Below are 22,555 nucleotides of genomic sequence, written 5' to 3'. Positions count from 1 at the left end.
AGCCCCTCTCAGCGCACCAGGTCCTTTGAGACTGTCCGCATCGGGCGTCTTTTCTGCAGAAAATGCATCTAAGGGCCATATTCAATTAGCTGCGAAAAGTAGAGATCGGCGAAAAGCAAAATGTTTTGCCTCAGTCACCTGTTTTGAGGCAAAGTTATCGCGTACTTTCACAATTCGCGCTCAGGCTTTTCGCCCTATTCAATTGCAAAATAGGCAAAAAACACGGATTTGCAAATGTCAAAAATAGCGAGAAGGACTTTTTTTTTTGGGGGGGGGGGAATCAGTCTGTAACCCCCAAAAAAGCGTAATCAATATAGAAGTGTATTAATAGCTGTAATATAAGCATTTTGGCTTCCTAAATTGAGTCAAATGGCTGTTATATGCACTTTTGCATTAGTGAGAAAAAATGATATAAAGCAATTATTTGGTGAAAAACAGTTGCTGTAGTTAAATTGGGGGTACATTTAAATGGGTACTAGTATATTTTGGAGTTAATAAAGCGCATTTTGAAAAATACCCAACCCAATACTTTAAAATTTAAAAAGTGTTTCAAAATGGGTTTTAAGATAATTTATTTTTTTGACTAGTCAGTCATTAGGGGGGGTGCCCAAAGGGTTCTGAACCAAGTCCCCACATTTCTACTCAAAAATAGGTATTTTGCACATATTTTCTCCTGCCTTTGGGTTGAGAAACTTTTTCGCCTGCTTTTGCCTATGGAGTTTTCGCCAAGGCAAAAACATCCTGGAATTGAATAGGGCGATACTTCGGAAACAAGCGAAAACCGCGCATCGGCGTAAATTTTTCGCCTCTAATTGAATACGTGTCTAAGTCGCAATGTGATGAGACTAGTATGCACCAGCAGACTGTGCTGTTTGATTGAAATGCAACACTTGCATATCTGTGTGCGACTGAGTCTCTGAATCTGTATATGAAGTGCTACAATGTAGCACCCGCAGCTTTTTTAAAATCAAGTTCAGTTGTGCTTCAAATACAGACTCAGGTGCACCTAGATATACAAGTGTCACATATCAAAGTATTCAGCACAGTCTGGACAAAATACAGACAGGCCACTATACAGACATGGACAAAACATCAACAGGTCACTATGCCGACATGGACAAAAAGCCCAAAAAAGATCTCTATACCGACAAGGACAAAATACTAACATGTTCAAAATCCCAGGAAGGAAAAAATCCCAAGATTCAAAATCTCGTCAGTGTATTTACACTCCATATGGGTGGCAATTGTACGACAAAAGAAAAAAAATACCTACAGGATGTGTCCTCATAAACCAATATTTTAGCAGATAGTGTCAATCAATGTGAATATGGGTTTTTGGAGGACACATCTGTAGGTATTTTTTTTTTCATTTGTTGCACAATTGCCACCTATATAGAGGGCATATACTGTACACTGTTCGGATTTTGAATGTGTCCGGATTTTGTCCTTGCCGGGATTTTGAATGTGTCGGGGATTGATTTTCCATTGTCTGCGTTTTAACAGTGCCAGGATTTTGAGCGTGTTGGGATTTCAATGCGTCAGTATTTTGTCTTCATCAGTATCGTGGTTGTCTGTATTCTATCCATATCAGTATTACGGGTGTCGGGATTCCGTCCATTGGGATTTAGTAAAGATTTTGACTACATCCCTCCTCTAAATCTCCTGGTCCTATGCTGTCTCTAGCGACTGAACAGGAGTGAGAGCCTGTTCCAAGCATATAAATAGTGTTATCGAGGCACCCAGCTTTACATCTCCTGCTCAGACCAAACAAGTCACTTTGGGACCCACCAAATTGAAAGACCTCAGGTTTATTTTTAGGTAGAATTATTCTTTACACTAAATTCGCAAGAAAAAATGAATTCAGTAAAGTGACAGGCCATTGAGGCTGAAGGCAAAAAGTAACAATAAAAACTGGTGCAACCTCAAAAGAATAACAAAAAAAAATCTAGAAGTTTATTAACATAAAATAGCTAGCAACAACTATTTGCTTAAAGTCTCCCCTTAAATTAAATATAGAACTGCAAACTCTGCATGTTCAACAATTTAAAATGGCTGTGGTGGGAGAACCAATCAGAAGCAACAACCTCTGCGACATTTGATTGCAAAAGGTGCCGAAAACCATTGTCACACAATTCAGGTGCTGTTAAAAACAAAAAACACAATGGTGCCCCATGAAAATAATTGTGTGTTGCATGCATCAAACCTACTTCATACTCCCAGGGCTGGGGATCATCACCCATGATTAACAAAAACTCTTCCTGAATCTCATATTCTATCTTACTGGCACAGTTTCAGGTTTATGTTCATTGTAATTTAAAATAACCTTGTTACAACTACAAATGCATTTGTAGTTAAATGTTGATCCAATACAGTATTGCAAAGACAGCATAACACATTCTGCATGAGATTGGAACCTTAAATTGATTCCCTAAAAATGATCATGCAGGTCAAAGAATAGGAAACAGACATGCAATGATATATTTTTCCTGGTACAGCTTTTTACATACACTGAGAAAATCAATGCATGTCAGTAGATATTAGTCTGTACCCCAAATGCATTTGCCTTCATGCTACCCGATCAATGAACTTTGAACATATTTAAATCTGATTCACTATAAAGGAAATTTGTATTACTTAAATTATTAAAAATGACAGAAAGCATCAGGATTCGTATACAATAAAAAAAGGGTTTAAAAAAATAAATAATTGTAAAAATAATACACCTTTTTTTTTTTTGTTTAAAGTTGGCCAGTCAAGTTTTAAAGTATCCATTGTTAAAACAATTGCCAGCTGTAATTAGAAGCCAAATTAACTTGAATTCTCTAAATAGAGTTCAACGTACACGTCTGGATAAACTATTCCAGTGGTTCTCAAACTCGGTCCTAAGGACCCCACACAGGTCATGTTTTGCAGGTCACTCAGCAGGTGCACTCATCACTCACTGACACATTTTAAAAGATCCACAGGTGGAGATAATCATTTCACTTGTGATTTTGTGAGGAGACCTGGAAAACATGCACTTTGAGAACTATTCTAATGGACTCCAAGGTGTCTATTTGAATTAAGTGTGTATAATAGCCATAGACAACACACTTTGGTTTTTTGTATTTCATGAAATTTGTAATCTAATATATAAAAAGCGAAAATTTGTCCTTCTGTCTTTCTATACAAATCCACAGTTTACAAGCAACGATCGGGAAATTTTACATGCGAGCGTATTAAAACACGGCGGAGGCAACTGAAAAAAATTTGAAATCGAAATTACTGTTAATTTTTAATTAATGAAAAACCACAATTTTTGCATAGCATTCGTCCTCTACAGGTCAGGTACGGAATTACAAAAGGATTTAGCTTATCTACTATTTTTTCTTTTCTATCGTCTCTACTATATCGAAGTGAAAATTTGTCCTTCTGTACTTCTGCCTTTCTATACAAATCCACAGTTTACAAGCGAAGATCGTGACATTTTACATAAGAGCGTATTAAAACACGGCGGAGGCAACAAAAAATTTTTTAAATCAAAATTAATTACTGTTAATTTTTAATTAATTTAAAACCACAATTTTTGCTAGACGCTCATTGTGGGGCCTCACGGCATATGGGTAGGGCCTCGGAGCAAGCATTTTGTATTGTCATGACCTTAATGTTTATTATCGAAGAGAGCTTTAGCAGGCTTTGCCAGCATTCTCAGCTATCTGACTATACCAAATTACGCAACAACATTTACTTCTTTCTTCCAACTGTGTCAAAATGATGACTATGCAAGGACCCTGCTGTACTGTGAGCTGCCAAAATATTACACATGGAATGCTTCTCCCAAAGTTTTTCTGCGCAGAAAACAGAGTCGCTGTAGATGGTCATCCTGGTATCAGAGTAACAGAAGCTCTTGACCGTGTTTACACTGTATATCCTACAAATTTTGAATGCTTCTATCTCCGAAGTTTGCTTTACACCATTACAGGTCCTACTTCCTTCGAAGACCTTAGGACTGTTGATGGGGACATTTGTCACATTTTTCGTGAGGCCTGCCTAAGGAGAGGTTGGTTGGAGGATGATGAGTAAACAAACATTCTCAAAATCCCGGGCATCGCCGGGAACTCCAGCTAGTTATGTATATATTAAACCATTCAAAAGCTACAGATGTGTCCTTACACATCTTTGCTGCAGTCGCACCAAAAAGCCCTCTTGGCACGCCAGGTTCCGTGAGACTGCTAGCACCAGCCATCTTTTTTGGGTCTTTTTTGCTGATAATGCGTCTTAAGGTGGCCATACATCAGACCCTGGATTTTGCGATCCGGCGATGCAATGGGAAGTGCTGGCGTTTCCTGGTGGAAACGCCGACCTCCCACCATCGATGTTCTGCGATCCGTCGCCGGATCGCAGACATTTTCCATTTTAAATGTCGGCGATTTGACGATCGCGATCATTTTTTGATCGCGATCGTCAAATTGCGAAAATCCAAAATGTCGGATTTCTGCAATCCCGCGATGCCGGGTTGCCGCATCGCGGCAATCCATCGCTGATGGATGGGCCCCATAAGTCTTAATGCTATGCAGACCGTGCTAATTAATTTGATATGCAACACTTGTGTGCGACTGAGTCTCTGAATCTGTATTTGAAGTGCTACAATGCAGCTTGTTTCATTCCAAGTTCCATTGTGGTTCATATACAGTCTCAGGTGCCCGATTCACTACGGATCGCTATTGCGATCGTAGCTGCGATTATGCAGGCAGGTCCGTTGCTAAAATATGCTAATGACTGCAATCACAAAGTTAATATAGAGATGCCCACTACCGCTTTCGTACATCTGTAATACCTTGCAATCCTGCATATACATCGGAAACATCCAGTAACATCGGTCCCTCACGCACAATTACATGTCTGACCTTACTCAGAAATTGCTAACCTCATCGCACGCAGTGAGCACTCAAGCTGCGTATGCAGTCGCAGTGGCAAATGTATGCACGTCCATGGAATGGCGTTCAAATGGCCTGGCATGCCTGCGTTTCTCCTAACACTCCCCCGTCACCACTGCGGTGCATGCGCAGTACGCACCATCGACCGATCTGCATACACAGTTGCAATTTCGATCCATGATGAATCAGGCCCAAAGATATACAAGTGTCACATATCAATTTAATCAGCACAATCAAAAAAAGATGCCCGGCGCTAGTAGAGTTCTGCGGAACCTGACGGCTCACTCATGACAGGCAAGTTGCGCTGCGTGGCATATTGAGGCTAGATGCATGAGAACACATCTGTACGGACCGCTCCATTGCTGGCCACACATGCATGTGTCTGATGGTTTTATATTGAATTGTCTGACAATCCAATCGTATACAAATGGACAAACGGCATAACATATGTATCAGCAACACATAATTAAGGTGTGTGAATTTTAATTGCGCAATTAAGGCTAACAATCTACGGAACATTGTGCATGAAACCAGTAGTATACTTTGTCAAATCAAAATTGTAATGTTTGGGAAATCACTAATTTTGTACCAAACAAGTAATCAGTTAAAAATGTGATTGTAACAGATGTGACTATTAAGAAACGCAACTGTTCAAGAAACAAGTTGAATGTATGAGCTTAGTTTATTTAATAAGGTGTGTAACACCTCAGGCAGTAGGACAAGAGGCCAACACCCCTATTCTGTGCTATTGGTGATTCGGTTTCTTCCATAGAGAAGGGCGCAGAGCAGACCGGGAGAGGGCGGAGAGCAGGGGAGAGAGGACGGAGAGCCATAGGGAGAGGGCGAGTTGGTTGTGAGAGGGCGAAGAGCTGGAGGGAGAGGGCAGAGAGTTGGCTGTGAGGCCAGAGATCGGGTCGGTAGAAGGCGGAGAGTTGGCTGTGACAGGGCGGAGAGTGGGTAGGTAGAGGGCAGAGAGTTGGCAGTGACAGTGTGGAGAGTGGGTCGGTAGAAGGCGGAGAGTTGGCTGTGACAGGGCGGAGAGTGGGTAGGTAGAGGGCAGAGAGTTGGCTGTGACAGTGCGGAGAGTGGGTAGGTAGAGGGCAGAGAGTTGGCAGTGACAGTGCGGAGAGTGGGTAGGTAGAGGGCAGAGAGTTGGCTGTGACAGGGTGGAGAGCAGGTCGGTAGAAGGCGGAGAGTTGGCTGTGACAGGGCGGAGAGTGGGTAGGTAGAGGGCAGAGAGTTGGCTGTGACAGGGCGGAGAGCGGGTCGGTAGAAGGCGGAGAGTTGGCTGTGACAGGGCGGAGAGCGGGTCGGTAGAAGGCGGAGAGTTGGCTGTGACAGGGTGGAGAGCGGGTCGGTAGAAGGCGGAGAGTTGGCTGTGACAGGGCGGAGAGCGGGTCGGTAGAAGGCGGAGAGTTGGCTGTGACAGGGCGGAGAGCGGGTCGGTAGAGGGCAGGTGAGACTGTGCAGCAGCCAATTGAGAGCGACACCACTGATGCCAGGCCCATAACTACTAGTATGAAATAAACACCACTTATATAATAACAATAATAATTGCGGTATAGAATTGACTGCATACATACCTTTATGTCATTCTACAGACTGTGGTGTAGCATTACTATTACATGTGAGGTATGTACATAAAGGATAACAAAGCGATAGAGGCATGGTTCCCTTGGCTGACATACCAAAACATTTCCTCTCCATTTAACATTTCATTTTTATTTTCTTCTACCACACTTAGATTGAAAGAGTGTTTTTCTTCCTAGAGTCCGCCCACCCTTCTCTCCTCTTATTTTCCCCCGTTTTTCTAATGGTGTTTCGCTCTCTTTTTCTCAGACGGTTTGCCACACCGTTGCCGCGAGATTTTTCTTGCTTCTATATCTTTTTCTTTTTATACTGAGAAAATGAATCACTATATTATTGTTCTGCAATGTTATAGTTTTTATCTTAAAAGAATATTCTATGCTGTAATTTATTTCCGAATGTTTGTCTGTACTTTTTTATTGTGATTTGCTCAATAAAAAAGTTAAAAAAAAAACAAAAACAAAGCGATAGAGGTAGGTCAGCTTTCCTCTCCTGGATACAACATCGAATGGTTGCCCGAAATCTATTGAAAGTATACTTTTAAAGCATGGGAAGAAGATCTCACCATGCTGGTTCAACAGTACCATGCCCAGGTAGCACCAACATCCTCATAATTGCCATTGAATTTGTGATGAGTGGCACAAGCTTATGAGTTCACAGGATGTGGCTCTAAATGAATTACTAGATAAGAGTTATTTCAGAAGTGATAGGTTTACTCTTCTGCAGTGTATTTGGTCTGCCGTGACTGTGCTGTCCAGTGTTCTCCCCAGAAATTTTTTCCAGGCGGGTGGCATCAAAAAGTAGCCGGGTGGGGGCCTTCGCAATTATGCACGTGCCGGGAAAATGGGCATCTCCCAGACCAATCCAGCCCGACATGTCTCAGGCTGCTCCCCCACTGGCTCTCAGTCAAAAGTGCCCATTATGCAGTGCCCCTGTATTTGTGCCCTTTATACAGTGCCCCCAGTAGTTTTCCCCTTTATGCATTGCCCCGTGTAGTTTAGCTTTGCCCTTATGCAGTGCCCCCAGGCTAGCCCCTTACGCAGTGCCCCCAGGTTTAAATAGTGTCCCTTATGCAGTGGCCCCAGGTTTAAAGTGTCCCTTATGCAGTGCCCCAGGCTTAAATAGTACCCCTTAGGCAGTGCCCCCAGACTGGTCCTGGTCCTGGCCCCAGCCCCGGCACTTACCTTTACTTGCTGGCCGCTCGCTCTCCCACTCCCGTTGCCTCGCACTGACTGGATCTAACTAGATCCAGCAGGCGCACAGGTAGGCTCCTCACGTCACGGGTGACGTCATGACGTCACCCGCACAGTGCATCACTGGGAACACCTGCCTCTGAAGCGATCGGAGGCTTCTTTAGCCTCCGGTAACTTCAAAGGCCAGCGTTCCACAGCGGGGGTTGGCAGGGGAAAGTGCCGGGCGGTAGGCTGTTTCTGCTGGGCGATGCGCCCGCAGAAAACAGCCTGGGGAGAACACTGCTGTCATTGTGCACTGTATTCTGTGAAAGAAGATTCAGTTTAATTAAAAATAATTCAGGCCATCGTGACTGCCAGTCTGTAGGATTTAATAATAATTAAAATGAATGGTCCATCCTTCAATTCCTTTGATCCATTTATAACTAACTCAGCAACACATTAAAGAAAAAAAAAAAAAAAGACCACAAAGACAGTCATGCTGAACAGAATCAGTATGAATGACCGCCGGACGTTAGCCCAGTGGTTCAAATCCCGATGCCGGCAGGGTGAAAATCCCGACAATGCAGGTAAGTATACTATCCCTATCCCTCTCCCCCAACCCTCCCTTAGGGGTGCCTAACCCTAACCTCCCCCTGATAGTGCCTAAACCTAACCCCCTCTCCCCCTAGCCTAACCCTAAGCTTCCCCGGGGGGTGCCTGACCCTAAGTTCCCCCGGGGGTCCCTAAACTTAACCCCCATCCCCAGCTAAGTGTATACTCACCCCCGGCAGAGGACGATCTGTCCAGCGTCCGCTCGGCATTCCGGCGTCGGGATTAACATAGGCGTCGGTATTTCGAATCCTATTTTAAAATCCCTTGCCACGATTTACAGTGTCGGGATTGAGACCGGTGGCCGCATCATAACTACATCCCGTGCTGAAGTACCCTGCATCTTATATTGCAGTTATTGCACTCAGGATTAAAATAGAAGGTAACACAAAAGGGATCTAAACATTATTAGTCACAGGAGGCATGCCAGTGTTGCTTTTTCTAAACTCCATGTTGTATTAGCAACTAAGTATGTTCGTAGTGTTCATTCTAGCACCCTGCACCTGTCACAAGCTGTGCAGTTCCTCTTTCCTGTCTGGGGTGTTGCTCTCTGCTCTGGTGCTTCACACCCAATTAATGCAACAAACTGCTGAGATACAGATCAGAATGTGCTAGAAGCACCAGAGCAGAGCGCGCCACACCCCAGGCAGGAAAGAGGAACCACACAGGTTATGACAGGTGCAGGGTGCTACAAGGACCACTATTTTTGGTCCCAATACAGTTAATGGAAGTCACTTGTTTGAAAGTGGAATTATCCTTTAACACCACTAACAAAACCAGTTAAAAAGGATCCATATGCAGAAGAACATCTCTAGAAATCTATTTCTATATAAAATGTTAATTAAGTGTATAATGAAATGCATCTAGTTTGAGTTCTGATACTAGTCTTTCAATTTCCCGATAAGTTTTCTTTCACTGCTAAAGGTACATTTGTAGCTACAGTGAATTTCAGATCATACAAATGACCTTCTGTACAATCGTCATGGACAAATAGATGAAAAAACTCTGCTAATAAGGATGTTAATAAAACATTCACATAAAGCCATGTTTCTAATACCCCTTTCAGGCATACTGAGATTCCCGGGATTTTGGCCTGCCTTGGCCAAAATTCCCGGGTCTCATGTCTGTGTGAAAGGTACCTACCCGGGAACACGTTCCCGGGTAGCCGCCCCTGCATTCGACCAGGGTTTTTCCCGGGACTTAAGTCCTGGGAAATTACCCTGTTTCTGTCTGAATGGAGCTACCCGGGAATTTACTACTCCCGGGCAGCACCAAGCAGCTTTTGCATGTAGCTGACAGCACAGAGCGTCCTATAGGACGCTCAGCGCTGCTGCTTTGAGCTGACAGCGCAGAGCGTCCTATAGGACGCTCAGTGCTGCTGCTTTGGCTGACAGCGCAGAGCGTCCTATAGGACGCGCAGCGCTGCTGCTTTGAGCTGACAGCGCAGAGTTTCCTATAGGACGCTCAGCGCTGCTGCTCACCACCCCCAGCACCGGCCGGCTGTGCCACAGAGTGCCGCCCGCACTCCCGCTGGACCACCAGGGAATTAGAATAAATGTTTAAAAAAAAAAAACTGCATTTCGATTGGCCGGCTTTTGGCTGCTGAATGATGGCATCATCATCAGCCAGAGAGGGGATAGGCTAGGAGGAGCAGACGGCAGAGAAGAGGCAGGTAAGCAGAAAAACCCTGCTTTTGTCTGAAAGGGGTCTACCTGGGAATTTCCCGTAGACACTGTAGTGTGAAGGGGGTCTCGACCAAATACCCAGGAATTTGCACATGAGAAATTCCCAGGTCTGAGCAGGAAATGTCCCGGGTTGTATGTCTGAAAGGGGTATAAATAGGACTTTCTTTTAAGTTGCAGCATTTTCATTTGATAATAAACCACACTTAAAATCTATCACTTGGATTCTGATACATCTCAAAGACAATCTCACCAACCTGTAGCAAAACACACAGCTACTCTCTCATATTGCCACAAGTGTGTGACACTATGTGATGACTGTATGTATGTGACTGTGATGGTTTATATACACCTCTATTATCTTTCAGGAATAACTTTGTTCTACCAACCTTAGTTTATTAGAAATATATATTTAAAAAAAATCTTCTCAAGGGTCCAGTCTAATTTTATTAACATTATAAGTACTCTATCTAAAAACATTAGGATAAAGCTGCCTAACATATATTTGACTATATTTTTATGTATACGTCACAATAAATATAGGGGGTAAAAACATCCAACAATTAAAAATGTTTTTATCACTGACAAATAGAACGAACAAGGTTCCATTATAACTTTTAATACACATGATCTAAGCATTATCTAAATCGATCCCCTAATCAGAATCCCGCTGATATGACCATCAATTCTTGATGACTTCACACCACCCTCCTGAATGCGCCTATTATCAGTAGTACTTCAACCCCAGCTGAAGGATGGCCCGGCTTGCCTTGACGAAGGGTCATTCCATGGTAACTCGCTTTAGCAAACCATTGGCAATTCCTGTATACAGCTTTTAAAGCATGACCTGTCTTATTATTTTCTCAGTATATAAAATGAATTTCACATAAATTCCTTTTGCTGTTGATAGCCATTCATATACTTGCTATGTCACTTTGTAACGTGAGTTACCATGGAATGACCAAGAAGCTTATTTAGTGCAGGGATGGGGAACCTCAGGTCCGTGAGCCGTATAAGGCCCATGGAATCATTTGGTCTGGCCCTCTGAGCTTTTTTCTGCTAGCCTCATCTGGCTAACAGGGTACCTAGAATGGCAGCCTGCCGCCAGAATCTATGCAGCAGTGCCACCTGGAGCGTCCTTAGGACACTTCAGACAGTCACACTGCTGCCCTTACAGCATCCGCAGGATGCTCTGGGCATTGCTGTAATCACCAGGGATTGATGCCCGTCCCTGTGTGATGTCACACGGAGGGGGCGTGGCCTACACTGGGCCCACGAATAATGTTATATATATATCAAAATGGCCCTCCGCTGAAAAAAGGTTCCCCACCCTTGGTTTAGTGAAACGCGTGTCAGCGTTCTCACAGCGTGAACCTGTGTGTTTAAATAGGTCTACTTAAGGTTAAAATACAAATGTAACTATAAAGGGTAGCCTACTGCAGCGTTATTAGATAACTACTATAGCGAGGAGCTTAGCCAATCTGTATCACTGACTATAAAAACTATCATGCAAAAGCAGAAACTGGGATCTTTACCCAGGACAAACATACATAACACCTTATCAATATAGCTAAAGGTGCATACACACACAACGATTTTTTGAATGATTATCATTAAACGATATCGTTTAAAAAATCGTTCACTTTCTGAGTGAAACGATGAACGATTATTGTTCATGCGCGTTCACGTTTGTAGTTCAGTCAGACTTGTCAACTCAACGATTTTCATTAAGTTAATATGCAAAAATCGTTTGTAGTTCATAAAAACCGTTCATTACATTTAAATGAACATAGTAAATGAACAACTTTAGTAAACGATTTCAGTTAATTTTTTCAAGGTAGAAAATCGTTTACTAAAATCGTTCATTAACTCAATCGTTGTGTGTGTATGCAGCTTAAGTATTTTGTTTGATAATGTCTTAACCCCGCTAACCTTTTCTGGACAGTGTTACTAACTCGCTGATACAACATACTGTACTGGCCTTAAACCAACAGTTCAGGAGAACTTACTTAGTGTGTTTTTCTGACTAGAACACATTTAAAAGAATTAACATCAATAAATGAAAGCAATTATATATGACTTGAGTAACTATACAGGACCTTGAAAGGTATTTATTGCAGCTAAAAGTTATTGTCATACAAATTTACCAGTCTCTCCACATTATAGAAGTAAGAAAGTGTATTGAGGGATTCTAGAGTATTTATTTATTTGTAAATTTATTGCGAAATACATCACGATTATGAAATAAGGATCTGTAATAAGGATCCTCCATATTATTTTAAGAAACACTTTTATGGGGAGATAAACTACTTATCCTATATTGGAGACTTATTTATTTTATTTTCATGATACCTTAAGTCCTTGTTTTTTGCTACCCCATACTTTCACCTACAAAACACAGACAACCTTACTGCAAACCTGATTCACATATTTCTCACTTCGTATTTCCCATTCTATACTTTTTAATAATAATTGTAAAACTATAAAAAGTATTTTGTTAATCAATTATCTTTAAATTTATTTTTATTTATAATTAAATAATGATATATTACAAATACTAATCTTCATAACTAGGTTTACATTTCAGCACATTTTTAGTCCAGTGCACTTTATATACTCTGGTTTTTATTTGTATATCAGAATTTGTTGGAAGGCTTGGAAGTGTTTCGGTCTCATATTAATATTGTATAAGGTGTAAACCATACTGGACTACTCTCCTGAAATATCTGGGAGTTCTTCTGCACTCCTGTGAGAGTAGACCAGCCTCCTGGACCCCATCCACATCCACAGTAAAGTTGGCAGATTAGGGGCTTGTTGACCAGTTCCCAGCAAATTGTGACATTGCACCCATGAAACACAACACCAGAACTACACAATTATATAGCGGGGGGATTCACAACTATGATGATTCAAGACCTCATGCCTATCACTACCCCAACCTGGTCCTCCTAGAGGGAACCTTTAAAAAGATGGCATGTACGGTTGCCTTAAATCAGGGGTGGAGAAAAATTTTTCTGCCAAGGGCCATTTTGATACATATAACATTATTTGCGGGCCCGGTGCAGGCCACGGCCCTTCCGTGTGATGTCACACGGGGACGGAGCCACAATCGCCGGTGATTACAGTAATACCCGGAGCATCCTGAGGATGCTCCGGGGAGCTGAAAGGGCAGCGGTGTGACCATCTGAAGCTTCCTAAGGACGCTCCAGGTGGCACTGCTGCATAGATTCTGGCTGTAGGGTGTTATTCTAGGCACCCTGCTAGCAAGATGAGGCTAGCAGAAAAAAGCTCAGAGGGTCAGAGCAAATGATTCCGGGGGTCTTATAAGGCCACCGGGCCTGAGGTTCCCCATCCCTGCCTTAAATCATAGCAATCAAACAGGCACTTACTATTATTGTCTAACTTGCACAACATAGATCCAGCTAGTTGCAGAAGGTTACTGCAGTTTATTGCAAACTTTGCATCTAAATGCAATATTAGCAAAGAAGCCCTGCCTTTAATAACAACAGTGGTAAATTAAAAGAAAAAAAAGAACAGACCTGATGAATAATAATGAATATCGAAACAAACCATCTGTATAACTATTTACTGGTTACATGAAATCCCATGATTTAATTGGTTACTTATATCACTCACAACCAATGATGCATAGCTGCACAAGTTAACACAGTTAAATGATTACATGATGTAATCTAATGAGTGAAGAAATGTAATTGACTGCTGTTTATGAAACGTCTGACTTGTTTGCGTCACTTGATAAAATTAGTTTGAAATTCTCAGTACATTCTCGGTCACACCAAAGCGCTTTCTCCCTCTGTATAGATGAGATGTGTGCAGAGGGGAGAGAGCCTGGCATGGCTATGTGCCACAACATTGATAGTGACCAGCTGGTGTTAGCCCCGATTAGATTGTAGTGAACTGGGTCAAGTCCCTTATTTTTGTGATATATTCTAATGAAAGCTGTTTGGCTAACACATTGTAAAGTGAATTGTGTGACTTTTAGTCAGTGGTGGTGCAGGCTCCCAGCTTGAGTACTGTGGGTTGTTCTTTGCTACTACTCCACATTAGGCGATCCCTTGCACAATATATCATATTGAAGCAAATCTGAAGAATATATTTTTTGGATCACACCGTGTATGCACAATTGGTCATTCAAAATTGGTCGTTTATCGCATCTTCCTATCTGATGTGCTGCACGTTGCTAACATTGCAGATGACAAACATGGGGTCAAACAATGCAAGTCTACTATAAAGGAAGGTAACCAATCCAAATCCTTAGTTACTCCTAATTTCAGGAGGAGAGTGGTCCAATAGGTCCCTAAAAAAATCAATGTAAAGGAATAAAACTACGCTGCTAAGGAGGTCTTAATAGGAAGAGCATCTAGAGGGCTGTACCATTCCACGCCAAGTACCAGTGGCAGCACAGAACTAACATGCTAGGCCAGCCCAAATGGCACATTTAAAAAGAGAATCTAAACATAAATTTACTTTTAAATTTAGAGTATTGTGTTTTCTGCAGCTGGAATTAATAAGATGGCTAATAAATATCAATATTTCTTTAAAAGGGTGAGAGACCTCTCCTACTTTGGAAGTCTGGATTCCCAAGGAATTTGTGTAAAAAAAGAGACCAAATGTTCCTTGTAGGCAATAAAAGTAGGTTATAAAGAATGTTAGATGGCACATCATTATCATTATCCTCATATGTAAAATGACACACAAGAGGATACCTCCTCTGGTTTTGGTCTGATACAATTTAATCAAACCTACACAGGGACATATATTATTCTAAATACATTTATGAAACCATCAGCTAATAGTCAAAACATCTTTTCATGTCAGTAGGACTGGGAGAACCTCACGAGGGTATAAAGGTTTGGGAAAATAGACCATCTTTAGTCATTTTGCTCTTCCAATGTTAATTGCATCTATATTCCGTATTATACAGTCAAAGGCAGTATCCAATTAGTCCCGAAGTCCTGCCCGACGGCGGCACTTATCAGGGATTTATTTTTTCGGGACCTGCCAAATAAGTTGATACAACCTTAACCAAGTAAACTGTAAATTTGCAGCCCATTTGGGACATACAACATCTTTCTTCTGATACAGATGTGTCCACATCCTCAATGTGCTACAAGTCACGTTACACAACGCGAAAGCTGAGTGTGACTTCGGTAGCGCCGAGCATCTTTTCGTGCGACTTTTTACCTTCAAAGACGCTCAGCGCTATTAAGTCACGCCATGTCATGGGGCTGCTAGAAGGGCTGTTTAGTGCGCAAGTAGGCTAGATGTACAGTATGTGGACACATCTGTATAATGAAATTCATTAAGAAAAGAGATTTGTCCAAATTCTTCAAAGAGAGTCAATAAAAGCAGCAAGGAAGATTTTAGATTCATCTGCAAACGCAGTAAGTTGGACCTGGGTATCCCCTACAGAAATAGCTTCCATATGAGACCAACATTAATAATATTCATAACAGGGAAACCAGAGAAAGATTAAACAACAATAGAGTTATGGTAAACCCCCGACACATTACAATAAGATCACCTCATGTTCCATTAATCAGCATAGACCGAGGACATATTATACAAGTACTAGATCAAATTAAAACAATTGGGACCAAAAGGTTACCACATTAGAGTTTCAAATAGGAAAAACCAAGATAACGATTTATGGGCATAAAGACTAAAGAGCATATTGGGCACAGCCAGGGCTGTCTTAACAGCAGTGTGGGCCCTGGGCAAAGCAATACACTGGGACCCCTACCCACCCATTCACAGGGAAAAAATGTAAATCGTCATATGTGCTGCCCAGAACAATGATATGACACAGCCACCATATACTACACAAGAGAGCCTGCTACCCATATTGGGAATCAGTATGAATGACCGACGCCGGTAGACCATCGCCGCTGGGTCCCTTATTATCAATGTGGATAATAGTGTCCACCTGAGCAGTGTCCTATTCCCCTGGGCCCCACTCCCAATATCTTACCCCCAAAGCAGTGTCATAAACACGCCGAGTCCCCACTCCCCATGTGTTTCTGCCTTCTGCCCTCCCCCCAATAGCAGTGTCCTCAGCCCTGAGCTCCCATACACCCTTTTCTCTGCTTGCCCCTCATAACAAGTCATCAGCCCCCACATATATCTGCCTCCTCCTCCCCCCATAGCAATATCATGAGCTCCCTGAGTCCCTACTCCCCATGTATTTGTCTCACCCTCCCATAGCAGTGCCATCAGCCCCCACTCCCCATATGTATCTGCCTCCCCCTCCCCCATAGCAGTATCATCAACTCCCTGAGCCCCTACTCCTCATATGTCTTTGTCTCCTGCCACCCCACCCCCCAAATGTATCTGCCTCCCCTGTTCCAACTCTTACCTTTATCCTGTGTGGTCTGTCAGCAGCTCAGCGGGTGTTGCCTGGCTTCTCCTCTGCACTCTGCAGTAGCTCGCGTCAGCCTCACAGGCAGAAAGTGAAACTAAAAACACTTCCTGCCTGTGTGAGTGCTCTGCTGCTGCTGCCGCCTGATCTCTCCTGCTGGCTGCCTCGGATTGCTGCACCGGAGCAGCTCAAAGAGGAAAAAAAAAAGACCGGCCCTGCTGGCAGGTCCCTTGGGCAACTGCCCAACGGAAGAGATGGCCCTGGGCACAGCTGGATCCAAAGCAGAAGCAAACTGATGCTATGACAGTTAAGATAAATTTGGGATGAATAGAAAAAGGCAAACGTGGCCTTATAAAGTGGAATGATGCTTACTTACACTGTGAACAAAATTCACTCTCTTGAATTCAATCCATGGGATCAATTCAATTAGTAGCGAGTTTGCAAAAATGAGTTTGTTTTATGAAACTTATACATTGTATGAAAGCGCGCACCTGAATACTGCGAGATTCATTTAGAAAGTTGCACGTATTTTCTACAAAAAGTGAAATGGTAAAAGTGCATTAAAAAAGTGGGGAAACCATCCTGAACCCTAAAAAAGTTACAAGTGAGATAACAGGACCATATAGAAGGCTCTTAGTGGTCGTAAGGAAGGTACTGAAGGTTCTTAAAAGGCGTCAAATGGCTGATATTTGCAATTTTTATTAATGGTGGAAAAATAATAGCTAGTAAGTGTTTTTCATCAAATTAAAGTCTTTCCAGCATTTTGGGGTACAGAAAAATGCCTGTATAGTAATTTTTCTAAGTTTTCATGTAAGTTTGCAGAAAATTGGAATAAACACTTTTACCCATCATCTGCAAGTTCAAAAAATCTTCTCCCATCAATACAACAATCCCACATACCTGTGCCACCTCATTTACACCTCCACATACCTGTGCCACCTCATTTACACCTCCACATACCTGTGCCACCTCATTTACACCTCCACATACCTGTGCCACCTCATTTTACACCTCCACATACCTGTGCCACGTCATTTTACACCTCCACATACCTGTGCCACGTCATTTTACACCTCCACATACCTTTCCCACGTCATTTACACCCCCACATACCTGTCCCACGTCATTTACACCCCCACATACCTGTCCCCCATCATTTAGACAATTTTTGAGCTGTATAGAGAAATTCCCTCATCATTTAAACCACCACATACCTTCCCACGTCATTTAATCAATTGTTGAGCTTTTTAGAGAAATGCGCCTGAAAACTAACATGTCTTTATTGGCTAAATTATGCCATTTAAACCCCTCCAAGTGCGTGATCATTGGGAGGGGTGTACCAGAGGTTCTGCACTGCGGGCCTGATTCAGAGATGCACGCTAATGCAATTGTAACTGCAGTCTCTCATGGATCGTAGTTACTAAAACATGCCAATGCCCTCCGAAGCTTAGCCGAGCATAGGGAAGCCCACTGCTGCCTTCTGATATCCATCCGATGACATGCAACAGCATAAACATTGGTAACATTGACGCAGATCAGGCAGCATATGCAGCAAGTCTAACGAGGCACAAACACTGTAGTCTCATGACACGCAGAGAGCTCTCATGCTGCAAAGGAGATCGCAATGGCTAATTTATGCACGCCCATGAAACGGTGTTTAAACAGTCAGTCAGACATGCCTGCCTTTGCCTAGTCACCCCACATTACCTCCCCCAAACGCTGACTACTTGTCACTCACTTTGTGAATGGATCTTCTATGTGGGTGTAATTGCGAAACAATCGCTGCACATGCACAGTGAGGCTTACACGCATACCCAATGGCAAACAATCGCTGCACATGCACAGTGAGGCTTACACGCATGCACAATGGCAAACAATTGCTCGATCTACTTTGCGTACATCTCTAAATCAGGCCCTGTGTCGAGACATTATTACCCTAAAAAAAAATATATCTTCCCTCCCTTTTTCACCTGCTCAAGGGGGTGCGCAGAAAAAAGCCAATTTCCTATGAAAAATCAATGCAAGTTTGGAATTTGATTGCAAATGTAATCCGTAGTGTAAGTTCGCTGTGAGAATGACTCGCACCTAAGTGAATTGGCACCCATTCATGAATTATCTTTAAACTTGCTGTCTCCATGATTGTGATACAAGTAATTCAGGATAATAACTTAAACCCTGCACCACCAGTCCTGTCCTCCTTATAGTAAGAGACTTGTGGGCCTATGTATCAAACTGATTTTTACATAAAATTATGCAGAAACTGCAGTTTCTGTGTAATTTTATGTATTGTTGCTATGTACTAATAGCACAATGCAGGAAATTCACAGAAATCTCTGACAAAGTGCTAATTAGCACTGCAGATCTTAGTCCCCATCATTATCAATGGGGACTACGATCTGTCCCCTTATGCATTAAACTCCAAAACACAAAGCTTTTCGGAGTTTTGCCACGGTAGTTTACACCATCTTTAGATGGTGTAAACTGCTTTGAGCCTATGGGGGCTTCAGGTGCAGGAGAGAGATCTTTTGATCACTCTCTCGCAGCCCCCGCATGCGCAGTGTAAGCTTCCCCTGGGGAAGAAGTCTTTCACTTCTGTGGAAGACTTCTCCTAATGCCGGGGATATAACTCGCGGGGACAGCGATTACCGCAACCGCTGTCCCTGTGAGTTCCCCGTGGTACATAGCTGGGATATTTTTATTAAAAATTAAAATATCCCTGGTGAGTTAGGTACATAACAATTGCGTGAGTATTGCGATTATTAGTACATAGACTTCTAAAAATGTTAACAATAAACACAAATGGGAATATAAACGCTAGTAAACTCGGTGTAGGGGGTAAATTTACTAAAGTGAGAGTTTTTAGAAGTGAGTTTTAAAAGTGATGTTGCCCATAGCAACCAGATTCTACTTAACATTTAAATAGCAGCTTCTAGAAGATAATAGCTAGAATCTGATTGGTTGCTACGGGCAACATCACTTTAGTAAAATTACCCCTAGGAGTCAAAAATAGCTATTATACAACTTGCAGATACCACAATCCAGAGCAGGGATTATGTCATTGGCTGAAAAAATAAGTGGGAAACAACTCTGATGAAAACCACACTTTGAGTTCCAGCAATAGCTCATTATGATATATAATAATCTGTAAGCTCTCAAGAGAAGGGAGAAAATACTTAAAATATTATGTATCAAGTATGAAGGAAGCCCTGTACAGAAACACAGTCTTATGCACCCCCAAGGGTAAATAGTAAAAATTTTATAGGCCAGAGGAGCTCTGTGACCCTATAATAAGTGTGAAGAATAATGTTATACAGGGAAAATATATTATAAAAGGGTTTCCTATCCTTATAGCAAGGTTATAATAATCCGAAAAACTTTAATACATGTGAGTCTTATGTTTACTAAACTGATGATATCACTCAGCAATGAATACAGCAAACAAGTAGGCAGAACCAACAAAGACATATGATGCAAGTGTATTCGCTACACAACCATGCAATGTATTTTGGTTACAGAGCAGCTCACTTGTTTACTGTACAGATCTAGGTAAGCTTAGTTGTGGGACACTGGCTTATTATACTTAATGCATATCCAAATACAATTTGCATAGGTGTCATATAGAATAATAAACACACATTAATACAAGTGGCATAAACATAATATTACTGTGCAACAACAGAAGTAACAATCACGACAATGCAATAATAAGGTCTATTTAGATCCTATACAGTATATTACACTGGAGAGTGTGGGTGGGAAATTAGCCTGAATGCTGAAAACCAGGTCTATAAGGAAATATAGGGCTGTATAGTAACAGTACATACAGTAGAGGGAAGTATGACTACATGCTGAGAAGTAAAAAGACTAAACAAGAGAGGTGCAGGTCTCCCCCTTACTGAAGGTAACCCAGAAAGCTGCCCCCTCCTCACCCTTGTACTCCATTCATGTTCCCATACGTCAGCCATGACGCCCCGAGCCCAGCAGCCCAATCACGTCTAACCTGTGTAGTGTCACTCATTACAGCAACATGGCAGCTGCCATGGAAAATATGAGCAACCTATAACACAGTGGCACATACACTGGCATCATTGGCACTGCCAGTCAATAGGGGCCTGGGGAGGGAGAGGGCACTGGCCCAGGTGTGCTATTGTCAGACATCTGGTTCCTTCACTCTCTGCAGCAGCGCCTATAGTGCTAAATATAGCAGCCAGACATACATGCATGCAGCGCAATGTTCCCATGCGGATAGCTCTGCAGCATTAACCCAGTGCTCGGGCTCCAGGGCTGCTCCTGCACCATGTGCATGCTGGCACAGAGCACCAGGGGAATGCCTGTACACCATATAGCAATGCAGCCTCATAACCCACAGCTGGGAAGATGTAGCAGCCGGGGGCCACTGCATCACTTACCGCTGTCCAGTCTGACAAGTTGGGGTAGGCGGTAGGAGCTAACCAGCAAGTCCAAGGGGAACGAGGCCGAGCTCCACTTTACATCCTTCAGCGAGGGGGATGAGAGGTCCATCTTCCCCCCGTCCCCTTCCAGGAGGCACAGGGGCTGCAGGGGACAGAGCTGGGATCAGGAGCCCTGTGCTCAGCTGCTTGTTGTGCGGCTCATGCTGCTCCTGCTCCGGGTGTAGGATAGTGAGTGTCCCTGCACTGCTGCTGGCTTTCCCCTGGCTCAGCTCCCGGCCACTTTGGATTGAGTTGCTGCTGCCAATTCTGCTGAGCGGCCGCTAGGACTCAGCATAGCAGTGTTCACACCACGGGCTGATCAACAGGGTGCAGCTCCGGGAGAGAGAGAGACACCGCCTCCCAAGTCCAAACCCAGACTGCTGGGAGAGGAAGAGACTTCCTGACATCCAAAAGCGGCTTCTGTCTGCCAGGAGCTCCTTCACTGCCATTGGCAGCCCTTCAGTGCCCTCTAGTGCCCGCATGCAGTACTGCTGCCATCGCCAGGGGACTGAAAGGCAGTCATTCATATGTCAAAGATTATAAACTGCATAGTGCATACACACTATATGATATGTGCATCAGAATGACGAGATGTAACGATACATTGTGTGCAGAATACACACTGCACGATCTGGTGTACGACGGCACGATGTATCATTCCATGCTGCATGTAGCAGCATGGCGTTGTTCATTTCATCGTCCCATCTGCTGTGCAGAACAGTAGATGAAGCGATGCAATAAACCTTCGCGAACAATGGATCAGGTGTACACACTGCACGATCCATTCAATATATCGTTCCGATCCGTATCAGAATGATATATTACTTTGAGCTGGATACACATCATTCGCGATGGTTGTTCATCGAATTGTGCCATCTGCTGTTCTGCACAGCAGATACGATGATGTAATAACCGATGCCATGATACTAGATGTGTGTGTAACAAAGTCACCATTCACAAGTTCAGCCCCAATTACTACGAGCACAAGTGGGTCCAAAATAATTAATACAGATTGAGTGCAGCTCCCTTCAAGCGACTCCTTCTGAATGAGTCCAATCATCTGAATTAAAAAAGCAAACAAAGAGCACACAATAGTGAAGTCCATAGGTTGTAAAATGTACATAAAATAAAGGATAAGAACAGAGGATAAAACACAAGTCTCCCAGTCACGGCATCGCCTGCATGTATATAATTGTCAGCACACCTTTAGAGCGCAGTACAGCCATGGCGATCCAGTTCTCAATTAAGATGTCGTCAGCCCAGGACACATCCAACGCGATTCGTCCTCAGGTATGACTTCGCCATTGCATACCAGAAAATAATGGGTATATCACCTTATTTGTATGACTTAGGAAAGATGTGAATTGAAGCCTGGAGGTAAATTTACTAAAGGTCGGTTTTGTGTTTTTGGACGGATTCTCGTCGTGTTTGCAATCTGCTAATTTACTAAAGCAAAATCTGACGTGAACACTGACTTTAGAACATAATGGAATATCGGCTCAGCATTGATTTTTCTTCAATAGAAGAATAGAAATCCTGGATTTACTAAGCATCGGCTTTAAAAAACCAAGCGATGGAAAGCCCACCCAAACAAGCTGATGTGAAGCAGTGCAGTATGGACAGCTCAAACTATTTTGTATACAAATAATTAAAAATTGTAAAATGTAAAAAACAAACAAACAAAACAAAAACCAGTGTGGCGCCCCCTCCCCCCAAAAAAAGCCAGAAGAAACCACAGTATTGAAATAGATCAAATAAT

The 22,555-nt window shown here is 42.8% G+C and overlaps 1 protein-coding gene across 1 annotated transcript in view; it reads right to left on the bottom strand.

Moving 5' to 3' along the window:
* GAREM1 (GRB2 associated regulator of MAPK1 subtype 1) overlaps positions 1-21,205 on the bottom strand; it is a 191,120-nt gene extending 169,915 nt beyond the window's left edge. The window contains exon 1 of the mRNA XM_088469574.1: positions 20,755-21,205. Coding sequence (XP_088325700.1) covers positions 20,755-20,866 — 112 coding nt within the window. The 5' untranslated portion in view covers positions 20,867-21,205. The remainder of the gene's footprint in view (positions 1-20,754) is intronic.
* Positions 21,206-22,555: the final 1,350 nt, after the last annotated feature.

Source organism: Taudactylus pleione, unplaced genomic scaffold, assembly GCF_031769625.1.
Source record: "Taudactylus pleione unplaced genomic scaffold, aTauple2 ptg000093l, whole genome shotgun sequence".
NCBI lineage: Eukaryota > Metazoa > Chordata > Amphibia > Anura > Myobatrachidae > Taudactylus > Taudactylus pleione.
Note: the sequence above shows the minus strand (reverse complement) of the source record. Positions and strands in the feature narration are given on the sequence as shown.